The 22,070-nt window shown below is 37.8% G+C and overlaps 1 protein-coding gene across 1 annotated transcript; it reads right to left on the bottom strand.

Moving 5' to 3' along the window:
* Positions 1-247: 247 nt before the first annotated feature.
* LOC121265459 (ethylene-responsive transcription factor ERF024-like) lies at positions 248-1,183 on the bottom strand. The gene has a single exon (XM_041169098.1). It carries the CDS (start codon positions 1,027-1,029, stop codon positions 388-390), a length of 642 nt encoding a protein of 213 aa, XP_041025032.1. The 5' UTR covers positions 1,030-1,183; the 3' UTR covers positions 248-387.
* Positions 1,184-22,070: the final 20,887 nt, after the last annotated feature.

Here is a 22,070-nt window from a genome sequence, read left to right as displayed (position 1 = left end):
TTCTTTTTCTTTTTTTTTTGGCTTTTGCCTTCTGGGTAGGATTTGATCATATGTTATAAGAAGTCAATTTCCAGTCGCTGATGAAATCAAGTCGATCGTGCTTCTTGTGAATTGTATAAGGATGTTTCTTTGATCCTCACATTGTGTGACTCTTGATCAAGCATTGAAAGACAGGAAAGTGCAAAAAGAGAAACTCCTAATACACAAAATCCTGTAGAATTATTTATAAGCAAACAAGCCAGCACTCTCACACGCAATTGATGTTGCCATCTTGCATTTTAGATTATCAATGGAAGACTCCTTCGTATATTATAGAGGTTAAGTTTCTTCAGGTTTTGTTTTTGGCGGAAAATATTGATGATTATGCTGTTGTAGATATATGGTGGTTTAAGGAAATTTCCAAAGGTTCTGATCCTGATCAGTGTTTTCATCATCGTCGCCAGCGACGTCCAAGCGAGGTGGGCTAAGAAGCATTCCTTCAGCCATATTCACAAGAACATTGGGCATGTCAAAGATCAAATCCTCGTCAACAAATTCATCAAACACTGGTCTTTCTGGTTCTAGTGCTTTTTGTGTTCCATCACCCTCATTCACGGTTGAAGCATCTTTTGCAGCTCCCATAGCAGCTGCTGCAGCACCTAAAGCAGCTGCAGCAGAGGCTGCAGCTGCTTGGATATCACGTGGGGAAGTGGAGGCGGGCACGGGCAAAGAAGAGGCTGAGTTGGGAAAGTTTAGTTGATCGGTATCTTGACCTTTGAGAGCAATTACTGCCACATCGTAAGCGACTGCAGCCATTTCAGGTGTAGGAAATGTGCCTAGCCAGATTCTATTAGGCTTTCTGGGTTCGCGAATTTCGGACACCCATTTCCCAGTACTCCGACGCCTTACTCCACGATAAACTGGGTGACGCCCCCTAGTGGGGGGTGCTGCCCCGGCAGTAACAGAGGCAATGCTGCCACTAGCTCCACTACTGCCGCCGCCGCTGCTGCTAGAACTCGTATTTGTGGTGGATTGTGAATAATGCATCATGGGTTTTCACTTGGGTGAGGATTGGAAGATTGGCGGGAAGTTCGGACTGGTTCGTTGGAGGCTGAATGAAAGCCATTTATGGTGGATGAAATTTTAGGGCAAAACTGGGTTGCAGTGCGTAGAGTTATGTGAAGAAAGTGCAAACCAGTTGTTTCTGAACTGCGCTCGCTGAGGATTTTGGTGTAAGACAGCTTTGTGTTGGACATCTGGGTTGGACTGTGTTTTTGCGGCAAAAACTATATCTTAATTAACATCAGTTATATGTAACAGTGAATTTTTGGGCCGCGTTAAAATATAAAATATATGATTCGATTCGATATCACTTCCTTTCAACTCTAAGTTTTGAAAAAAAAAATGGCAATTTTAATTGCTGAAAAAGAATATATACACTCATCCAAGAAAAAACCCTAACGGGTTCAGATATATATGTAAGGTACTAGCTAGGGCTTCCCCGGACCGGAGCACCACTTTAGATTACCCATGTTCACCTGTATAAGGCCATTCAAGTTCTCCTGTGGTAAAATAACCGTCATTGAAAATGGCTTTTTACAAACTAAATAAAAGAAATTTGCTTGTCTCTCCTCTCTCTCTCTCTCTCTCTCTCTCTATATATATATATATATATATATTGATATTCCCGTACGTGCTACTGCATAGTCTGCATGTATATATGTATATCCGCGGTTCGTGAAAATAAACTCTTTGCAGAATTAAAAGATATTCCATAGCAGGAACTCATGATCAATGCATGCTTAAAGCCAATAGAAGATACTTATAAATTTGGTGAAAAAGATAGACATCTAGATTTCCATATTATATTATTCAATATCCATCACGTGGCATGTAGTTGCTTATAATCTGCAACCTGCTAATTTCTTGCTTCAGTAGCGCGCTCGATCCTTCAAATTTGCTTTCTAGGTCCACCCTTCTTCATCCATTGCAACCGACCTAACGGAGTCGTCATAACATCCACCAAGTAAGTAAATTAATGTAGCGTGTTTCATATCTTTGAAAGTAAATTTATGAGATAATTTCAGTAACAGGTTAAATTAAGTAGTACCCTACGCTCCCGACCTTGCATGTATATGACTTAATTCGTAAAATATTATGATCAACAAGTGTCTGGCTTTACTAAAAACTTTCTATGTTGGGTCATCTAATTTGAAGAGGATTAAATTCGATTAAAGATAAACCAGTGGATACTTTTTTAGCAATGTTTTAGAGTTTTTAATTAGTTTCTGTATATTCATAATATTAATTTATAAGGTTATACGTACGTTATCAAAATAATATTTATATACATATATAATTGATCAGCTTGTAATAAGATGAACCAAAAAGGTTAATTTTTATGGTCCACCATGATACAATAAAAAATGAATTAATTAACACAAATATATCGTGCAGATAAAATAATAACTAAATGATAAATTCACAACTGGCCTCCTCCTAAATATATTCGACTAGACCTTAAATATTTCTCAGATCGAGCAATATGCTACACACATGCAAGTTTGGATATATATATATATAGTTGGTGACACTTCCAACCAAATTTTCTTGAAACACACTTATATAATTGGATGATTGCGCGCTAATTCTATCATGTAAGTCATACCTAAAAATAATTAGTGAGCTAGCTAGCTAGGTTACTTGTTTCTTATAATTAATTCGATCAGCACGCATATTGCATCTAGTGTGTGTGTATATATTATATATATAGATAACTTTTCCTTTTCTTTTGGGTAATTAGTCTAATATTATATTCAATTTCTAATTAGCTGCATCGAAAATATTTTTCCACTTGTAAAGAGAGATCGTGATTTGGTTCCCAATCCGCTGTACTACCCAGATTTAGGTAAGTCGATCGAAAGGACTCGAGAATTAGGACCAAATTAAAGTTCTGAACCTGAGAAATATAGATGATCACCTCAAGTTACGAAAGGGTCTCCTTCAAAAGCCGCCATCCAGTACCCACCCACTGGCCTCCGATCCCAAACACTTTTGATCGCAGTATTAATTCATGTTGTGTGGTTTTGCCTTTTTAGTCCATGAACTAATTGGTATCATCACACCCTTGACCAACGATGGTGAGGAGTTTAATCATGTTACTCCAACTTGCAACCAACCAACATTTCTAAACAACTGTGCATATATGGAAATTACAATTGCAACATCGTGGATTGAGAGAGCAGACGTACGTCCTAGCTAGTTTACTTATTTTAGTCAGGAAATTAAGCACTGGGGAAAAAAATAGTACTATATACATTATTTATCGGTTTGAACCCATTAATTGTCACGTCCTAATTAATATTACTTGCATGCCTGGCGTACGTACGTACGTGAAAGCAAATATTTTTCGTGGACCTAACTAGCTAAAAGGAAATCTTGCCGGCCGGCCGGTCTTTTTTAATCAATTCTACAATTTTTATGAAGAATATCTTATGGTCATTTTTTTGTTGATTAATTAATTGATAATCAAATTAATGTAAGCTAGCCTCGATCGATCGATCGTAACTAAAAAATATGGTTCTCTTAAATTCAAGATAATCTTCAGCTTTTAGTACTTACTATATGATCTACAAGTCAATTTAATTTCCAACTACCAAATTAAACTAATGAAGATATTTATTTTTTCCGTACAACACCAAAAAATATTAAATGAATCCAGTTATATATATGAAGTCGACATGATATAATTATAATACTACCGGTGTACGGATCGAGTCATTATATATATATATCTCTGGGGCCACCTTCGATCTCAATCCATTTGCACCGATGGAGTTATTGCGGTATATGTATAAGAGAGTTAAATATTGTGGGTGGGGCACCCCAGTACTGATCCAGCGCGCAGGACCTATATATGCATACTCGTCTTGCTTTTTATTTTGAAGCGACATTTCATGGCCGGGTCCCATTCAAGGATAACATTCGTGTGTTCGTGTGGAGTTCCTCCATGACTAAAGATCAATATCGATCCTTAAACTGTTTGAGCCAAAGCATGATACCCTAAAACTTAAACAAATTATATATGCTCGTAGGCTGTACTGTTTTTAGCGGGTGATCATGAGCCTCCACAGCGTGAAACATATATATAATCTTAGCCGTGTTGCTGTGTCCGTAGGTTGTCACGGTTCTGCAGCGACCGCGTGAAACATAATCTCAATGCAGTGTTTGGATATGCATGCACGATTTTCTGACTCCCCTCCAACTCATGCGGCTTTTGGCCATTCTTTTTTATAATGATTCTTTCCTTTGAAATAGAGTTTAAGTTTCCACATCAATACTAATTATTTTGCAGGCATTGGACGTTAGTTTTAAAATTTTATATTTTGCACTCATTAGTAGTTCTTATCAAGCTGATTTCAAACCCATTTGGTCCAGGTTTGATTTTTGAACTTTCAGTTGGGAAAAAAAGGTGTATCGACGTTGTTGGCAAGTGCCTTGAATCTGAAATTAGGGCCTTCTCCTTGTCGAATTCGTTGTATTTTCTTTTGCCGACACGAAGCATTATATTATATCATGTACAGCCTAATTAGTTTGCTAAGCGAGAAAAACACACAAATCTGAGTACTTTGACAATCGCACCACGACGCCGCAAAACAAGTTTGACGGGAGTGCCTCATTGCTGTACTACAACAATTAGGAGATCTGGGAAGGGACCGGAAGATTTTCCACTTTTTTTTTCCTTCTTCAAATTAAATGCACCAATTCTTTTTCCTGAGTGAGAAATATTTGGAATGTATTGGAATTTGACCGGATATTTGTTTCCAACTAATAAATTATATATATTAGCAGATTTCGATCTCCAAGCCATTTTGTTTGCCGTCTTTACAAAGAAAATTAATTATTTATAACTTAACTATTTTTTATAAAAATAATTATTTCCTATTAAAATGAATCTGTTTTCGTCGTAAATAGTTATTATCATTACAAATACTCATTTTTCTTGTCAAGATATACTATTTGCATTCGAAAGACATGATTTTCTTTGCCCCTTCCGGTTTTCGTCCTTATATTGTTCTCATGCATGAATTTGATTTTTTTTTTCCTCGCGCTAATATATATATATAATAAAATATGTTTATCGGATATTGGATGACCGAATGGAGAGAGAGAGAGAGAGAGTCTGAAGCTGCTCATTTAAATTCAGATGTCCTTTAGAAAAGATGTTTTCAAAACGTATTTTAAGCTTTTAAAAGTTTCAAAATCTCATGATAAGGAAATGTAATGCTTCCAGTGAAAAGCATAAAATCTTGCTTTTATCGGATATTGGATGACCGAATGTGCTGACATTGCACCTTTTGATCACTCCTGCTGCACGTACGTACGTTTGTGTCGAAAGATAAATTAAATTATTAAGATCGATGAAATGTTGAAGTTATATATATTTATATATATATATTTATATTAATATGTAGCACTCTATTTTAAAAGCATTTATCAAGAATACAATTAGATTAATGTTGTTATTAAAATAATGAGAGCGCCTATAGGCCGGTTGGGCTATCCAGCTACAAAAAACAGACATCCAATGACAGCCCGCCACGTAAGTTGTTTAATCTACATCTACTCCGCCTGTCAACAGAGAATCAAGAAATACACAAGCTCTCCTCTCTCTCCCGTGCCCCTCTTCAACGGACTCACAAACCCACCCTCCCAGAGCTCCATCTCACAAACCCACCCTCCCAAGCTTCAGCAACGGACTCATGACATCAACCCTGCCAACTTCGACGGACTCACAAACCCACCCGACTCCCCCAAAATCAGTAAAGAAATAACAAAATGGAAACGAAGAAAAACAAGAAGTTTTGGAAAGAATTCAATAAATCCTACAAATTGTTACACTGAGGAGGTATCAATAAGAACATCATTAAGCACATCATCCTCACCGTTTGCCATGGTGAACAACTCCGCACCTAATCTTCATCACTTGAAAATTTTCATCTCTCAAGTTTCGAAAGAGCTACAATGAATATCAACTTCTGAGCCCTATCCATACCCACCCTTGAGTGCCCACAGGCACACAACCATCTCAAGAAAGACCAATTGCATTTGAATCCACAAGAAGTTATATGAAGAAAGATTAGCCTAACTGTAACTTTCCCTAGCAACTTAAACTCAGTAAGATATGTTTCCCACATAAGCCTACTGCTCTGCGGGTTGGCAATTCTCATCTTTCTAATAACGGGGTCCCTCTCCTTCATCTATACAGCTCGTGCATAGACTGCATCGAGTCCTTCTGTTCTCCATTTCATAAGTTCCATTAGCACAATATGAGCTTCTTCGATGGAAACAAGCCTGGTTATGAGCTTGTCCACGTCCTTTTCCTGCTTAGAATTCAAGCGTTTGAAAGGTGGAAGGGAAGGTTTTCCCAGGTTGCAGGGGAGGGGTTTTGACGCAGGGGAAGGGAAGGGAAGGGAAAGTTTCGCAGGTTTTGGGGGGGGGGGGGGGCGCGGAGGGGAAGGGGTTTCGTCGCAGGGCAAGAAGGTTTCGTCGAAGATGGATTTAAATAAGTGTGGTATTCTGTAGTGATTATTTACTCAGATTTCTTACGTGTCTTAATATAAGTGGGGGCTGTTATTTACACAACTTCAGATGGACCGGTATGAAGATATTCTCTAAAATAATTATAAGAGGTAAGAACTTTTGCATTTCAAGTAACGTGGAATTGCATTCATCAATACTACCTTTAATATATCGTAAAAAGTGCACATAGACATATATTAATATAATCTGAAAATATAAAATCCAACATGCACAATCTCAAGTAAGTAGGAAAACCGGGCTCTTTAATGCTCAATGCTCAAGGATACGTTGTTACGTGTAAGCAATCGATGTTATTTGCTTAGAAAAAAAATAAAGAAGAAAACAAATCAATAGTATTCTCTCCATATGACACGATTACAGTTTTAGGCATTAGCAATGATATTTCTTATTGTTAGTCATCATAGATTACAGCTTGATCTTTAGTAATATATTAAGTTAGAATAACAGAACTCATGTACATTTCAATAGACTACCATGGATCAAGAATGACGATATATATAGATAAAAAAGAAGATCGAAACTGCAAAAATTAAAACATAGAAGTATTAATAACCACTGGCCACTTATGTAGACAGAATTGAAAAGAGGCAAAGATCCAATCTTCAGGCTAGGTTCTTTGCTTAGTTTAATGTGTGTTCAACTTCAACTTTATAACAGCTACTAATTAGAAAGCCTCAGTCTGACTGCATGCATGCCCAACGTTTCGAAAACAGAGTTCATATCAATATATTTGGCTTGACAAGATCTGGATCACTCACTCTCTCTCTCTCTCGCCAAATTTGATAAATGCAACATATTAGTATAGAAGACACTGTTGCACAACAGAGAACTACTCAAGAACCGTAGGCAATATTGTTGCTCACCCTCTCAAGTTGTTGTAATTGTTTTTTATTCTCTTTTGATTCCTTGGCCTACTGTAAAAGGTTGTATATAAACACACTTAGATGTGCAATACAATACACATTGAATTCAGACAAATATGCCTCTTTGATATGGCATCAGAGCATTGTAACTCACAATCCCTTTGATCCATGGCGTTAACATCTCCCTCCCTCCCTTCCCCAAATCCTTCCATTGTCTCTTCCTTTTCTCATATTGTCACCACTAAACTTACTATAGAAAACTATCCATTGTGGAAGGTGCAAATTAGTGCTTACCTTCGTGGTCAAAACCTCTATCACTATGTTGATGGCACACTTCCTTGTCCTACTGAATTTCTACCCACTCAATCAAACTTTCTCACAACCCAACCCAGGTTTTTTTCCTAGAAACACACAGATCAATTGGTCCTTAGCATTATATTCTCCTCCTTTCTAAATTAGTAATTGGCCATGTCCTCTCTACAAATACCTTTCTGGAACTTTGGCTTTCACTATCTTCCTTGTTTGCCTCTCATTCACAAGCCAAGCAATTTCAGGTCAGATTCCAACTTGCTAATCTCACACGAAGAGATCAAACAATTACATACTATTTTGGGAAGGTGTGTTCCCTTACAAATATTCTAGCTGCAACTGGTAACCCTTTATCTAATCAAGAGTTTGTCACTTACCTTCTTACTGGTCTTGGCTCTACATATGAATCTTTTATTACATCTGTGACCACACGGGTTGAGCCCATCTCTTCTCATGAGCTTTATCAATTGTTGCTTGTTCATGAAAGTCGCATGTCGCACAATACAAAGAGTACTACCTCCTCCTTTGAGTCTGTTGGGGTATATGTAGAGATTGGTTTTGGAGCTGAAAAAGTGTTTGCTGAAAATTGGCTTGATAGTTGGCTCGAGCCAAATTTCACTCGACGTCGCTCGACATACCACTTGAGCGAAGATCAAGTCTAAGAGTTCGCTCGAGTCTCGCTCGACACTCCGCTCGAGCAAAGTTCAAACCCTAGTGTTCGCTCGACACTCCACTCGAGCCAATGTTTATTTGGTTGTTTGCTCGAGTCGTGCTCGACACTCCGCTCGAGCGAAATATACAGTTTTTGCCAGATTAGAATTTTCAGCGCCATTCACTATAAATACATCATATTAGACTTGTGTTGGATGACCTTAAGCATATTTTTTAGAGAGAACAATTGTCTTGTAAGTGTATATTGTGTGAGAGAACAAAAAGTCCTAGAAAGTGTAAGTTGAGATTGAGTGATTGTAATCTCCTCTGGTTAATAAGATTTCTGCAGCTTTGTGGACGTAGGCAATTTGCTGAACCACGTATATTGTGTGTCGTGTTATTTACTGTGTTGATTTTACTTTATTTGTCATCGTTGATGTATGTGTTTTGCATAATATTTCACAACAACTGGTATCAGAGTCAAGGTCGGATCTGAAGAAGAAAGATGGCTAGAGATAAAGTGAATGCACCCGAGATCGAAAAGTTTGATGGCACTAATTTTGGGTACTGGAAGATGCAGATTGAGGATTATCTTTATGGGAAGAGGCTCCACCTTCCACTGTTGGGAAAGAAGCCAGAGAGCATGGATGATGCTGAGTGGACCTTGTTAGGTCGATAGGTTCTGGGCTTGTTCGGCTTACCTTGTTCAGAACAGTGGCACACAATGTCAGTAAGGAGAGAACCACGGTGGATCTCATGGTGACTTTGTCAGGTATGTAAGAAAAGCCATCTTCGAACAATAAGGTGCACTTGATGAAGAAATTGTTCAATCTGAAGATGTTCGAAGATATGTCTGTAGCCCAACATTTGAATGAATTCAATACGATCACAAATCAATTGTCTTCTGTAGAGATTGAGTTTGATGATGAGATTAGAGCATTGATTATGTTGATATCGTTACCAAATAGTTGGGAGGCCATGAGGATGGCTGTGAGTAGTTCAGCTAGCAAGGCAAAACTGAACTACGATAACATACGTGACATAGTGCTTGCTGAAGAAGTACGTAGGAGAGACTTAGATGAGTCATCGGATTCAGGATCTGCCCTGATTGTTGACAATAGGGCAAGAGGACATGGCATGTCAAGCTCCAAGAGCATGGGAAATAACAAGATGAGATCTGGGCAGCAGATCACGTGCTGGAGTTGTGGCAAGCCAGGCCACATCAAGAGAAACTGCAGGAATCAAGAAAGTGCTAAGGATGATGCTGTGAACGTAGTGGCAGAAGAAATTCATGATGCCTTACTTCTTGCAGTGCACAATCCGATTGATGAGTGGGTGTTAGATTCAAGGTCTTTGTTCCATATCACCTCACATCAAAAAATCATGCAGAATTATGTTGCTGGTGATTTTGGGAAGATGTATGCGGCTGATGGAGAGGCATTACAAGTAGTGGAGTGAGTGATGTGCATATCATACTTCCAAACAGGAGTGTGTGGACTTTACAGCAAGTCAGACATGTTCCAAATCTGAAAAAAAAACCTGATCTCTGTGGGACAGCTTGATGACAGCGATTTTGCAGTAGCATTCTCTGGAGGAGCTTGGAAGATCATTAAGGGTGCGCTGGTCCTAGCGCATGGTAAGAGAACTAATTCTTTGTATTTGATATCAGGATCCAATGATGTGTAGGGAAATATTAGAGTGCAAAAAGGCAGGCTTGGTCATGCAAAACATGTGAGGAAGCCAAATGGAGTTAGCTTTGTAGTTCCTTATGAAAACCTGGGAAAGTTGGCTAAGGTTGCTAAGGTAGGTTCAAGACCGGATACTCCTGGTGCAGTGGGAGTTGTGAATCGCCCTGTGGATGTGCTGACTAAGGGCGATGTATGTGGAAGATTGATGTCGGGCTTGACTTTAGTGCGTCTTCTAGCTTGAAGACGGGAGCTATGAGCTGCAAAGATGATAGTGCTTGGCTAGAAATAATGGCTGGCATGTGGAGACTCAGTCTCCAAGTGGGAGATTGTTGGGTATATGTGAAGACTGGTTTTGGAGCTGAAAAAGTGTTTGCTGAAAGTTGGCTTGACAGTTGGCTCGAGCCAAATTTCGTTTGAACGTAGCTCGACATACTGCTCGAGCGAAGATCAAGTCTGAGAGTTCGCTCAATTCCCGCTCGACACTACGCTCGAGCGAAGTTCAAACCCTAGTGTTCGCTCGACACTCCGCTCGAGCCAATGTTCATTTGGCTGTTCGCTCGAGTCGCGTTCGACACTCTGCTGGAGCGAAATACGCAGTTTTTGTCAGAATAGGCTTCCTAGCGCCATTCACTATAAATACATCATATTAGACTTGTGTTGGATGGCCTTAAACATATTTTTTAGAGAGAATAATTGTCTTGTGAGTGCATATTCTATGAGACAGCAAAAAGTCCTAGAAAGTGTGAGTTGAGATTGAGTGATTGTAATCTCCTCTGGTTAATAAGATTTATGCAGCTCTGTGGACGTAGGCAATTTGCTGAACCACATATATTGTGTGTCATGTTCTTGATTGTGTTACTTTTACTTTATTTGTCATCGTTGGTGTGTGTGTTTTGCATGACATTTCACCTTACTATTGCTAGTGGTTGTGATCAACGTGGTAGAAGTTTTCCTCGTGGTGGTCGAAATGGACGCAGTGGTAGAGGAAGATCAAACTATTTCACTCGAAGTGGCAGATACTCCTCTACTGGTGCACCTTCAAATTCTCAACACTTTAACAATCAACGTCCAACATGTCAAGTCTGTCACAAATCTGGCCATGTAGCCTTACAATGTCGCCATTGGTTTGATCATTCCTACCAGTATAAGGCCCCTCACTCATTCTCTGCAAAATTCACAAGTCCAAGTGCTTTCTCTAATGCTACATGGTAGCCAGATACTGTTACAAATCCACAACATCACCCATGACTTATCCATTTTAAACCTCTTCTCTAAGCTGTACAATGGTGGTGAACAGTTCCGAGTGGGTGATGGTTCAGGACTTCCCATACAGAACATTGGTGACTCCTTTCTTTTTTCCACTTCTTCGTTTCTTCTTCAAAAATTGGTTCATGTTCCTTTAATCACCAATAATTTGGTCTTTGTTTCTAATTTTTGTAGTGATAACTCATGTTATTTCGAATTTCATGCCTCTCACTATTCTGTGAAGGACATCTCGACGGGGAAGCTCCTCATCACTAAGCCCACTCGTGATGGCCTTTATATTTTCCCATCTGCGAAAACTTCTTATTCATCACCATTAGCTCATCTCGGCGAGAGGACCTCTGTTGCTCAGTGGCATCGTCAGCTCGGCCATCCCTCACTCACTCTCGTTTCTCACATTTTGCACAACAGCTGTTTGAAAGTTTCTCCACAAACAAAAAGTTCAAATGTACTGAGTGCCCCTTAGCCAAAAGTCATCAACTCCCATTCTCAAATAGCCAGGCTTCTTCTACTTAGCCCTTAGAGATAATTTGTGCTGACCTTTAGGGCACATCCCCTTATGTTTCTCATAATGTATACAAGTATTACATTTCCTTTGTAGATCAATTTACAAGGTTTACTTGATTATTTCCTTTAAAATCTAAATATGATGTTCTCAATATTTTTTCCACATTTTTACCTCATATTGAAAGACTGTTCAATACTAAACTCATCACCTTACAAACTGATGGAAGTGGTGAATTCAAACCTCTCACTCCGTTATGTCAAAAACTTGGTATCCATCATCGGTTTTCATGTCCAAATACACATCAACAAAATGGGCTTGTTGAAAGAAAATATAGACATATTGTTGAAATTGGGCTCGCTCTCTTGGCCCATGCCTCTCTCCCATTCATTTTTTGGGCTGAAGCATTTGAAACTGTAGTTTATCTCATTAATTTACTGCCTTCCCCAACTCTAAAAAATAGATTTACCTTTTTTAAGGTTTATCATCGTGTACCAGATTATCATTTTTTAAAAGTATTTGGATGTGAGTGTTGGCCTAATTTGCGTCCTTACAATAAACACAAATTAAATTACCATTCAACTCCTTGTCTCTTTCTAGGTTATAGTTCAACACACAAAGGATATAAGTGCTTGGATTTAAAAACTCAAAGGCTTTATATCTCAAGGAATGTAATATTTCATGAGGACTCCTTCCCGTACTCAAAATCGAAGCCCATCACTCAATCTCATACATAGTCCTCAGCTATGGTCCAATTGCCTCTCGTTTCGTCCTCAATTCTTGGCCTAGGCCCAGGTCCAGGTCCATTGCCCCTTTCTTCCTCACAATCTTCTTCTTCCCTTTCCTGATCCTTTGTTCTTTCTTCTTCTTGTACACCAATTTCCTCTTTGCCAATCATGTCCACCGCTCCTCCTATCCTGACTCCACCACGTTCTCCGATAATTACAAGGGCCCAAACAAATTCATCCCGTCCGCATATTCATATGGATGGTATCGTGCCCTACCCCTCTCGAAAATGTCATGCTACCATTGTACAGATTCCAGAAACTCCTACCAGTTACTCGGCAACCTCCAAACTCTTTGAATGGCGTGAAGCCATGACTGAGGAGTACAATGCCTTGATTCAAAACCACACTTGGACCTTAGTCCCTCCTAATCCTTCCTCTAATGTTCTTGAATGCAAGTGGGTCTACTGAACCAAGCTTCATGCTGAGGCTCCATTGATCGTTGAAAGCCTCGACTGGTAGCCAAAGGCTACCATCAGCAGCCTAGAATTGACTTCCACGAGACATTTAGTCCCGTTGTGTAGTCCTCCACCATTCGGTTGATTCTCACCATAGTTGTTGCTTGTGTGTGGCCTCTGCGCCAGATCGACATCCAAAATGTATTCCTTCATGGAACCTTAACTGACAAGGTATATATGCAACAATCTCAACACTTTGTAAATCCATTGCATCTCACTTATGTTTGTGAATTGCATAAATACATGTATGGCCTTAAATAAGCACCAAGGGCCTCGTTTGCTCAATTAAGTTCTTGGCTTCTTGACTATGGTTTTAAAGCCTCTCAAGCATATCCATCTCTATTCATTCATCGTCACAATGACCTTCGCATATATCTCCTAGTATATGTAGATGATATCTATATTATGTCATTTGCTGCATCTGCCATTAACACTCTCATTTGTGACTTGAGCACTTCATTTCCTATTAAGGACTTGGGCCCCTTATCTTATTTTCTTGGTTTGGAGATTAATTATCTACATGATGATTTACTGCTTTCTCAAAGAAAATATATCGAAGATCTGCTTATTAGAAGCAAAATGTTGCATGCCAAGCCGATGACTTCACCTATGTTAGCCTCCTTAAAATAATCAAATTTTGACTCACCTGGTTTTAAGGATGTTTCACTCTTTTGAAATATTGTTGGTGGATTACAGTATTTGTCTTTAACAAGGGCCGATATCTCCTTCAAGGTTAATAAGGTGTGTCAATTTATGCACTCACCCAAACTGCCGCATTGGAGTGCAATAAAAAGGATACTGCGCTACCTCAAAGCAACAATCAATCATGGCCTTTTCTTCTCATCCAAATCATCCTTTTAGTTACAAGCTTAGTCAGACGCTGATTGGGTTGGATGTCCAGATGATCAAAGATCTACTGGCGGTTTTTGCACCTTCTTAGGTAAACAGTTAATTTCATGGAACTTAAAAAAGCAACGAACAGTGGCAAGATTAAGCATATAAGCAGAATATAAATCTGCTTATCATTCAAGAACAAAGCATATGGATATTGATTTTCACTTCATAAGAGATAGAGTTGCTGCAAAAACACTTACTGTTTCTTTCATCAGTTCAAAGGATCATCAAATTGCAGACGTTTTTACAAAACTATTAGTGGCTGAAGATTTTTTTAAATTTTGGATGAGTCTCAATGTTATTGATACATGACCATTGGACTCGAGGGAGCATATTAGTATAGAAGACACTGCTGCATAGCAGAGCACTACTCAAGAACCGTAGGCAATATTGTTGCTCACCCTCTCAATTAGTTGTTGTAACTATTTTTTATTCTCTTTTGATTCCTTGGCCTACTGTAAAAGGTTGTATATAACCACACTCAGAAGTGCAATACAATACACATTGAATTCAGGCAAATATGCCTCCATGATACAACAAGCATTCAAAGCAAGTCGAATCATGATGAAGGTGTTTAATTAGCTTTGTTTATGGAAGTGACACTGTTAAAAACCAGAGACGCAATAATCGCTACTCCTTAATTTCCAATTTGAACTTAAAAAAACTCGGCCTGCATGCATTAGATGACCATGCATATAGATTTTAACAGTACCAATCTTGCTACAATCCTCTCTGGTTTTCGTTTTAATATAATTTATGCGTGGATTGACCTTCTAATTTGATCTCATCATTTCTGCATTCATCTGCCTTTTCTCTTCATGTTTGGACCCTCGAATTGTCGTCATATGGAATTCGGTGGCAGTGTACGTACCAAGACTGCCGGTATGAAGCAAATTGATATACATGCGGCCCTGTGATTTATGCGCACATCCTTTCGGCCAATTACTGAACACATGAAAATTTCCAGTCTTGAGATTACAACCCTTTTTTTTTTTTTTCCTTTTATAATCTGTGATGTGAGGAAAGTATTTAGTCTTCATTTTCTTGACTAGCCATTCGTTTTGAAATGCGTCCTCGATTTCTAGTTAGTTTGGGCCTCAACAAAATCAGCTGAAAATTAAAGTGGCTTGAAAACCCAATCTGGGCTGGCCCAGCTTAGATTTTGAAAAAAAATATGAGCTAATATGACTATCCGTGGTCTGGCTATAGAAGCCTGGTCCTAATAATATATATATATATATATACATATATATATATATATTAAGTTAAGGGCATTATGCTTTACTTTTGTGGGGTAATATATATATATATATATATATATATATATATATATTATATAGACCTTTTGAAATCTTTATTAAGAGCAGTACTCTTAGGGTCATAATTAAAAACCAGCTTGCTACCAAGCACATGATCCGAGTAGCTAGCTAAGCGTAAATAAAAGCTAGAAACTTGAGGCGATGGAAGACAACTGCCTAGATTTGATGGGATTTAACGATTCAAACAAGGAAACTTTAGCAAAGAAAAAGAGATTCTTCTTTAATTAGTACTGAAATCAAATCCTGATCTAACTTTCTTATGTTTAATGATTAAGCTTTATTGGGTGACAACTCACTCCCATATACCGATAAGACAACTTTTAATCTCCATCATGAGTACTACTCAACCAAAAAAGGGATATTGGCTTGGTTGGCAATCGCAGCTCTTGCCGGATGTTTTCCGGCCAGCAATCGAGTCCTTGTTTGACTAATCTTTCTGATCCCACTCGATCCTACTAGCTACTACCACCAAATTTATTGTATATATATATATATATATAAGGCCTTTGATCTCTAAAACCCCTACCTAGCTAGCTAACTTTTCCATCTCATCACACAAATCCTTCTTTCAGGCTGTAATTATTGAGCAATCCCTATCGTTAGGTTTCATTATAATCTGCATGGGGTCCAAAGCCATCATGCGACTTCTATCGGACCCACAATAATGGATCTCAATGAATCGGAATTTCTCTTAGCACTTACATATGATGTATGGTGACAACCATTTATCAGCTGCAATTTTGAATATAGATGATCATGGCAATTACTTTCCTTGCAGGATGACATCAACTTTATTTTACTAAGCTAATATTCTCTTGTGTGGGACCCTTCGTATGACCTTAATTTGCAGAAATCAATTAAATGCAGGGCGGTATTATATATATATATATATATATATATATATAATATATATCATCATCATTAGATGTAACCTGCAGCCCGGTAAGTACTCACCATCGATCGACTGCGTGATTTAAAACAATTGGCCTAACTAGTTAATTAATATTATTATTATATATTAGTTTGTATCAAATCAGCTTTTATTATAATATTTAGCAAAAGAAAATTAATTAAGGTTTTCCTATTAATTAATTGGTTTATAGCACGATTAATAATATTAATCTTAATTAACGAAAACCAATTTTTTATTTTCTTTTTACAAAAGTGCTATGATATGATATGATATGATCATCCACGTATATATATATATATATATTTATATATATGATCTTGTGGTCTGTTGCTGGTTTGCAAGTAATTATAATAATTGGTAAGTGCAGAACTCATTGGCAATGACGGAGCCCGGCCAATTTTAAGTGAGTGGAGGCAATTGCTTGATCCTGCATCCTATTTAAATTTTATAAACTTGCGCGAAATGATTGGTTAAGATTTTTGTCAAGTTGTTAAGCTGTACCCATTAAACCAGATTATTCCCACTGAAGCTTTATGGAAAGGTGGACATTGTTTACAGACAGTCTAATTAATTAAACTTTCGTAGAGCAGTACTAGTACTAGTGATGCTCGATCGCTAAAGGAGTGATCCATGCATGTTTTCTTTTCTTCTTGAGCTAGTTAATGGAGTACTAGGGTTTCAAAATGAAATGTTGAAAACAGATCATGCAACCAGTAGTACTATTACTCATAATACCTTTAAAAAGTTAGGTCGCGATTCAAAATATTCTTGAGAAATTACCAGATTCAAAAATGGAACCAACGAATGACGTACTCCATAAAATTAAGCAATGAATCATTACTTTAAATACCTTAATTGATGAGCAGGCCTGGGAATGATGACTACAAGATTATGCCCTCTTTCGATCAAAAGCTAGCATATTATATATATATATATATATAGTTTATTCACAAACTTTAAATCAATGAGAATAAATTATATATGAGCTTAATTAGTCATGATTTATGTCTTAAAAAGTAGTGCAATGTTGTTAACGTACATGAGAACCCGACGGACGCTTCTTTGTAACATCTGCATGCCAATGGATTGCATGAATTAAAAAGATTCTCCAAATTAATTACTATGATCCAACGGATCAAAAGGAGTGGAATTAAATTCCAAGGCTCATGATTTGCTTCTTATCTATAGTTTTAAAAAATGACACATGCATCCTTCTTGTCGCCGTTAAAGTTGTCGCATCAAACGATAATCTTGACGATCAAGAACTTCAAAACGTCTATATAATATTCCTCGGGCGAATCAGCATGAGTTAGACTGAGGAAAAAAAAAAAAAAAAAGGAACATTAGTACGTACAATGCACGAAGAACTGTGACAGGATTCGATTGATCAGCCTGCTCGACAAATAAGAAAGGTCTAGACCAAAGAAACCCCATCGATCAAAAGCCATAATTGAGTATACTTAAAATAGACATACATTCTGCCGACGAAATTTTATAAGGCGCTCAACTTCGATCATGTTATCGTAAGAAACAGTTTGACTTTCGCATGCAGCATCTATGTGATCTCAGAATCCCCCGAGGATCACTCCTAAATCTATGGATCTCAAAAAAGTTTTCCAATTAATGGATCGGCCTACACCTGCTAATTAAGCAAAGAAAAAACAGCCTTCATCCATGATCTTATCAAAATCTAAGACATTAGGCTTAGAAATTGAAAAACAGTGCCATATATTCTCACAAGGACACGGACTGCCCATAATTGTTATCCAAGCTGCAGCTATCTACATTAACCATCCTCAACCGCACAAAAAGCGCAACGAAGTCATACGCAGTTTGCTGGAAGGTGTTCATAGTTGCTATCATCTAGGTTTTGTTCAGGTTGAAATTGAGATCATTCTCAACTATTGGTTAATTGGCTCACCAAAGGTGGTTATAATTATCTGGAATTTAGAGAATTTTTAGGATGTGTTACACGGTTATCTTAACAGCTTGGAGTATAGAGTGCATCATGTTTTTTGTGAAGGTAATGTCACGGCTGATTTTCTTGCTCAGAGGGAAGTTAGTGGTTTAAATTTGGACTGGTCTAGTGAGTTGCCTAGTCGCCCCAGAGGTTTTGTCCGCATGGGCAAAATTAGTTTACCTAATTTGCGGATCTCGTAATGGTGTTTTTGGTAAGTTGTTTGTGGTTTAATTGTTTTATTTATCCTCATTTACATGTATTTTTTCTTGCAAGTTTCTTTGTTCTTGTTTAGGGTTGTTATTTTTTGTCTACTTTTGGTTTTACCCTGTACTGTTTTGTTTTTTAGTTTTGTTTCTGGATGGGTTAGTTTTTTGATGCCTGGGCGTTTTGATTTTCTCGATTATTTGTATCCTCATGTGTCTTGTTGTAACCACAATTTTTCTCTACCATAAGTGAGGATAATCAATAAAATTGGGATACCGTTATCTTCTTAAAAAAAAAAAAAACACCGTAGTACAGTACTTGGCCAATTGACTATTACTAATGCGTGCAGTACTTATCTTACCCTTTTAATTATCTACTTCCTCCTCAATCGATCCCTAAGACACATGACTGATCGGAGAACATATTACATACATTTAGGTTGCCAAGGAAAAACAACTACCAATGGAACGTGCCTTAGATCAGTTGATCCGCCATGTAAAGCTGAGGAGAACAACACAATTCCACAAAAAAGGAAAAACTGTTAGCATTGCGTTAGTTAAGATAACCTTATCTTTGAACTACCCCGAAAATTATCGATTAGTGGATCTTTTAAAGTCGTTTTAAAGCATAGGACCTTCTCACTTTTAGATAATATTGTGAAATCTCAATCATCTCACTCATGTACTCAATCAAGGTATTGCACCCTAGGTCTAAAATCCAACTTCATTTGCACATATTCAAGAAAAAAGAATCATAACTCTTCTAAAAATATATAATAGTTATAGTCATCTAGAATTAAATAACCAAATCTATGGAATATTGTTAAAGCGGAAAAAGATAGCACAATTACAATATTGTCTTTATAGTTAATTTATACTTTTGGGGCACGACTCCTTTTCCTTCTAATTAATTTAACACTATCAAGCTGAATGATCCACTCTTCAAAAAGAGGAAGGGAAAGTGTCCTCTCTGTCTCTCTCCCCGAAAAGTCATCATCTATTCATCCATCATCGATCCGATCCGTTCATCGTATTACCTAAAGGAGTCGATGGGTGGCCCAGCTAAAAGAGGTCGGACCCATATGCGCATATTTTGTCAAGACAAGGGCCCCATATATGCAGCTTTCTCCATCCATCCAAAACCCCACGAGACTCTCATTTTCACCTCTCGAGAACTCTTGATGTTGCCATGTCAAGAGCCTGCCTGCCCTGACTGACTAGGTCTTAGCAAAAGGCTTTTGCAGCCTGCAGTACCCGATCAGCGTGGTCTATGCATGGGCCACTCGTGCACCCTTTTTCCCGTTGTTAGTTGCAATGCGCGCGTTTGCATGGATGGAACGTTCTGCTATTAATTCAAAAGCAAGCTATCAGATCTGACCTAGGCTCCAATGCTTCTGAATCTAAGTCAGAGACTCGGAGACGGACTGAGATTCTACTGTAGACCCTGCCTAGCTAGCGTCCTTTTCCTTAATGATTTCAACTTTTCTAATTTAATCGGCCCATAGATCGTAGCTGGGAGTACTACTTATGGTGCATGCGTATCGCCCTCCCGGCCCCTATTTACCCGTATTTTTCCATTTTGACTGCAAAACTCATATATATAGATATACATCGATCTCATACAAACAAGGATGATGCATATAAAATGAAGTTTTAGTAGTTATAAGCTTATCATTAAGAAAGGAAAACCTGTTTCCACTTCTCAGTACACAAGGAAACTTCCACCCAGCTAGCGCCCCTGGCCTTCAGGTGTGATGGGCATTGATCAGCCAAGAAATTATATATGCAGATGATAAAATGGACACCCTAATTTATATGGATCTTATAAATCTGCTAAGTTGTTGTAGACTTGACTCAGACCACTCATTTTGAGAATTAAGCAGATATTCTCCTAATGGAAGACTAGACGGCCTGAGCCCTGACGCTTCTATAGACAATAAATAGAAAATAGGCAGTACAGGCCAGGCCAAGTACTGGATTGTCCGTCCCCACAACATGCAGAAGAATAAAACCAATACATAAATAACTTGAGGTATATATACGTGCGTATTGAAGAAGCCCGTATACATAATGAAGGAAGATTAAACGCCCAAGCGAGAGGGCAGTAAATTGACAGAAAATAAACTGACAAGCGATTTTCTTTTCCCATTTCTCCTTCCTGACCTTTTCTTCGTCCAAACGTTTTCTTTTTTCTGTTTGCATTGAAACTTTTAGAACCATAAAAAGTCGCTCCCAAATATTGAACCATAAACCCCCTCCATAAAAATAGATAAGATAACGAGATATTACTCGATTTTAAAGACAAACCAAAGAGATCTTTATGACTGGACATGATATGTTTGTTACTTTCATGTCGATATGAAGCATTTGATTGACGCTCTCGTGAGAAAGCTAAAGCTAAAGCATCCTTTGCAATCATATATATTAATTTCTTTCATAGTCGAAACTGATCAGACGAGTGATGATGTAATTTATAGACCCGGGACGACAAGTTTGCAATGTCTGAAAAGAATGACGAGTAGAAAAGCAAAATAAACCTTTTGCATTTTTAGGCTTCGCAGATCTTGTATACAGTCCAAAAAAGGATATTACGTTAGAAAAGTTGAAGCATTTTAAGGCTCTAACCTTCTTATATAATTACTACGATCGAACTCGAACTCGATCTCGCAAGGAAATGATCGAATAATTGAAAACGACGTGAAAGCCATTGCAGTCGTAAATAATGGCAAAGGGCCGGGGTATGTAGTACACGCATTAAATGGCGGTGGTGTTGTTCAACATGCATCACCATCAGCTGCTTGTAATCACATGGGGCTTCGTATTCATGTTGAAATTGCAACTAATGGACCCGCAATCAGAGGGGTCCACCTTCACAGATCGGGAGGCCGTACCAATCAATTATATATATATATATATATATATTGCTAATTTTTCAATAATATTGAATTCAGTTTGCATGCATAGTTTCATCACTGATCGTAAATATATATATCATCATAATTAATTGAATTCAGTTTGCATGCATGTACTTTATTTATTTATTTATTTATTTATTTATTTATTTATTTATTTTGGCAGTGTCACGGTAGTCTCCTCTAGTCCAGGTACGTGCCGGAGTCCAAGGCCAATTATTGGAGAATAATATTATTAAAATGGGTGTAGTTTACGGTGCAAGCCTAGTTTTCTTGTTTTTTAAATTTTTTATTTTAAATTTATTAGTATTGCAAATATATTGGGAAGTGATTTTCACATAGACGAGTACTAGTTCTTAGATCAAATGTCGACACACATTTTAGCTTCATTGGGCTAGAGTTATCAATATTTTTGAGATAGGTGTTTCTAAATAGGTTCCATATATAATATTAGACATCTGAAAAATTATTAGATACTTTGAAAATATAAATGAAGGTTGTTGGATATAAAATAAATTAGGATTTTGTCCCTTGGAATAAAAAGAAGAGATAAAATCAAAAGAGGTTGATTGATATATGAAAATGTGAAAGTAATATATAAGACAAGTACAACTTAGCTACTCTAAAAAAATGAAGAAGATCTATATAAAGAGGGATCCCACTACAAATGTAGGCCATCTTAGCAACTCTACAAGCTGGAAATACTCTAAAACTCGTGGGGCTCTCTCTCTCTCTCTCTCTCACCCAGTTAAACTTGATTCGTGA

This window comes from Juglans microcarpa x Juglans regia, chromosome 5D (genome assembly GCF_004785595.1).
Source record: "Juglans microcarpa x Juglans regia isolate MS1-56 chromosome 5D, Jm3101_v1.0, whole genome shotgun sequence".
In the NCBI taxonomy this organism is placed as follows: Eukaryota; Viridiplantae; Streptophyta; class Magnoliopsida; order Fagales; family Juglandaceae; genus Juglans; species Juglans microcarpa x Juglans regia.
The sequence above is the reverse complement of the archived record's forward strand: the minus strand, read 5'-3'. Positions and strand labels throughout refer to the sequence as shown.

Excerpts from the sequence above, each read along its gene's own strand:
- LOC121265459 (XM_041169098.1), bottom strand. The coding sequence starts at position 1,029 with ATGATGCATTATTCACAATCCACCACAAATACGAGTTCTAGCAGCAGC.